The 3,996-nt window shown below is 39.6% G+C and overlaps 1 protein-coding gene across 1 annotated transcript in view; it reads right to left on the reverse strand.

Moving 5' to 3' along the window:
- The window catches only part of APBB2 (amyloid beta (A4) precursor protein-binding, family B, member 2), a 76,774-nt gene extending 73,577 nt beyond the window's left edge, over positions 1-3,197 (reverse strand). The window contains exon 1 of the mRNA XM_008935004.1: positions 3,173-3,197. Coding sequence (XP_008933252.1) covers positions 3,173-3,197 — 25 coding nt within the window. The remainder of the gene's footprint in view (positions 1-3,172) is intronic.
- Positions 3,198-3,996: the final 799 nt, after the last annotated feature.

The raw sequence follows: 3,996 nt of genomic DNA on the forward strand, positions 1-3,996 counted from the left end.
AGCAAACTTGTCCAGTAAACAGAGACCATTTATTTTTCCATCATTTTGGAACGTGACACGCTGTTCCCATGTAACAGGTATCTCATGTAAGGCAAGTTCAACATTCCCCAGGCACAGGTTGTATCAGTGGCCTCACAACAGATGCAACCAGTATGCTCTGCATCTAAATGCAGCCCAGCTCTCCAGCTGCCGGTCCCAACTATGTCGCCATCATTTGCTGCTGATGTAATTTCTGGGTGTTTTAGAATTAGAGAGCCTAAATGCCATGAAGCTGAAGCAGCTTTTAACTTGTTCAGGATTTCTTCTGCAGGTGCAGCTAGAAATCACTTTCACTGAAGACCGAAGGCAGCCATTTAGAAAAAAATACAGATGGAAGGAATGGTGGGAGCTCCTGAGCCACGTTCTGAAAGAGCAGGAATACAAAGGTACAATACTATATATTTTAAATTAACAGCAAGTTGCATTAAAAGTTCCCAGACAATAATTACTTTTTTTCTTTTTAAAAAATAAAGAACTCCATTGAAGTAAATTGTTCAATAAAGGCTGATGTGGTGTTTTATCGAAAGTGGAATACTTGCAAGACATCTGATCTCAATTTTGACCAAATTCTGTTATCTAGAAAACTGGTTTCTCTACTATCCTTAGAAAAATTTGTATTGATAAATACAAATAAAACAAACTGCACCCACCATTGTCGTAAGTTGATTTGTCACCAGTCTAGTACTAAAACCTAGCTGTATGAGATTGTGCTTGTGCTCAATTAACCAAGTTCTCTTCTTGATAAAGACTAGAAATATACTGCATCATTTCAATAACAAATCTCAACACTCCTGACTGGAAGGAATAAAATCTAGCTCCTTCCCTTTCTGAGAGTAAGGTAGTGGAAGATGACTAGTGTATTTAGACATTACTCAGGACTTGAAGAAAAAGATCACATTATGTGACAGAAAGAAAAGCTGGTAATTGAAACCTCAAGGAAAAACACAGGAGCAATGGGAGCAAAAAATATAATTTCAAAGAGACTGTTAAATAAACAACTTTCTGCTTTCATTTATGTAAACTAACAAGAATGCATAAGAGCAGCAACTAAGTGTTCTCTCTACTTCAAAGAGAACTTGGTGGTGATGACAAGCGAGGCACTGGAGATGGAAACCAAAGAGTCAGTGCCTCCTCTCTGCTTACATCCTTATGCATGAGGGAACCAGAGCCTCAAACCTGGTTCACTAAAGACCAAGCAAACCTACTTCCTGAATGAAATACTCTTAAGCAAAGCTACAGGCCTAATGCAATAAATTTTGTATTGAAGGGGGAGACATACTTGGAAAAAGAGGCATGTATTTTGGATGCACAGTTCTTCTTCAGGGGAAAACAAATCCCACTAACTAGAATGGCTAGGGCATTATTATAGCCAGGAAAAGTACTCCTGGATAAGAGGAGCCACAGTCCCAAAAGGTTTAAGATTTGGCAGCACACGTGACTTCAAAACATAGACTATAAAAGTCCTGTACAGAGCCATCAGAGTGCTGGAAATTCTGTACCTGGGTACAGTAACAGCACAGTAACAGCACCTGTGGGGAGGTGTGACTTTAACCGTGTTGTTGCACAGGTTAAAAGGACTTCTTTGGAAAACTGGAAGCGAGCAGCAAGGTAAACTCACAGCAAGACCTAAAATCTATTCCGGGAAATCTGAGAGGTATCACTGCATCATTAAATAGACACACGTATTTTGCTTTTTAAAGGATTCATTTCCACATATGGGCCTCATTTTGCCTACCTGGAAGCACAGTAAATGTCACCTTGAGCTGATGCAAATGCAGCTCTGCTGGAGTTAGAACAAGTGCCTGATTTTCAGTCAGTCCATGAAGTCTAGACTAGGGAAGGTCCCGCTAAGGAGGGTCCCTTTCACTTCATGGTTCCAGAATGACCAAGTGAGACCACTTGTCTGAAAGGCTTGTCTGCAATACTTAAAAGCACTCAATCTACATTTTCTAAGTAGGTTAAGAAATAAAATACCCATACTGTACAGAGATAAAGATGAGAGATTTCACTTTTTTTTTGTTCACCTGCCTTAGTTATCTCAATTCTTAGGACTGTTTTGTAACAGTTTTTCTTCTGTAAAGATCTTCTAAAGAAAAGGGAGACCATCCAAACACAGGATTTGATCCAGACTTTGATTATCTACCACCCTCTCAAAAGCTTATTTCCACTGTAAAAAGTTAACTTAAAAGGAGTGTTCAGTGTCCAGGCTGGAAGCACAATGGTCCAAACAGGAATACTAAATTTTCCAAATCTAGAAAAACAATGTGGCCAATAATAAATTTATAAATCCACTTTTAAATATCTGGCCATTGCATTGCTCATGTTCCAGCAGTGGGTGCACAACATAGATGAAGGAACTCAAACTGAAAAGCACTTCATTTTTCATTTGTAAATACGAAATCTGCAATTGAAGTTTCCCATGTCAAAAAATGCAAAGAATGGGATTGCAACAGGATCCAACAACACACAGTTCTAGTGCTCAGGCAGCAATGGGAAACCACTAGCTTCAAACCCAATTAACGTCTTTCTTCTTTGCTGGGATGAAACATACTGAGAGAGCTAGCTCACAGTATCACCTGTGTGTTACAGATGCCATCCATTGGGGCACACAAGGGGAAGTATATGAAAGGAACAGGGAAAACAGGATAAAAGTGCTTTCTTCAAAAGGAAAGGGATAGGGGAAAGCATTTTTTCTTCTTCTGAACTTCTAAAATCTTGAAATAAAAATGTTTTCCCTCTGTCTTTTGGGCCTAAATAAAAGGAAAACCAAAGGAAAAGAAGCCACAGACACTAAGTCTTCTTGAGAAGACGCCAATGACTTCAGCAGATCCAGGATCTGATCCTAAAGAAAGCATATTCCTCCCCCACCCCATACGCACACTGAAGATCAAGGCAGGGACTGGAAGGGAGGGGAAGATGTATTAATAAGTGAAGGCAAGCAAATTTAAAGGAGTACTCTCCATTAAACAGCACAATAGAAAAAACACAGGCCTTAAATAATTTTATCCTCTTTATTTCCTATAGCAGGTTTAGTGTGCAAGTTTAAGTTGCTCAGGTTTAACAAAAAGACCTGAAAAAACAATTTTTCTCCTCACTTTGCATGCACTGCAGCATAATAAACAGTACCACCTACTCTTGTAATTCACAACAATAATCATTAGCAGATAGTCTCACCTAAGCAGCATTGCAAAAAGCATGAATGCTATCTCAGAAACAAGTGCAGCAAAAATGCAAGCCACTAGGACAAGTAAATATAAATCAGGCAAGCCTGTCTAATTTGGGGAACATTACTCAACAAGGAGTGATAAACAGCCAGAAGCTGGTCATTTGGCATCATCTTTATCACAGCATGCAATTGGTCGCCATGACAACCCTGTCGTCCTCCTTGCCGAATCGCTGAACCAGCCACACACATTTGAGGAGAGAAGATTCTCAAACAGGTTCCAGAAAAATGTGCTGATATGGGGCATTCACAAGCATACACGTAACCAGACACTACCTGTGCCAAAATCGCCATTTTGATCAACTGTAACATAAAGCATAATCAGAAAAGACTGACTTCTTAAAAATCCTAAGGGAGCTTGGGATCAATCGCCTGTACTATTTTTTTCATGTGATGTGATCTTCATCCTGATGTATAAATCATAATTTACTACAGGCATACAAGGCATTCAAGCAGAGATGACTAACCTTAAGGAAGAGAGAGGCAAGGAGACTTGTCAACATTCACGGAAAAACCCACTTGTTTTGAGGTGGCTTCTTCTCCCTTTCAAACCTCACACTGCTGACATAAGGACCAAAATACTAGCACAATAACCAAAGAAAAACAAAAACAAGTAACTACAGGAGACAAGTTTGGAAGAACTGTTTATGACAGCCATGGATGAGTACCCACAATAGTACTGCCTGTCCTGCTTAAGTGGGAGAATTTTAGGGCTCTGACAGGTGTCTGCTCAG

Source organism: Merops nubicus, unplaced genomic scaffold (genome assembly GCF_000691845.1).
Source record: "Merops nubicus isolate BGI_N331 unplaced genomic scaffold, ASM69184v1 scaffold23482, whole genome shotgun sequence".
Lineage (NCBI taxonomy): Eukaryota > Metazoa > Chordata > Aves > Coraciiformes > Meropidae > Merops > Merops nubicus.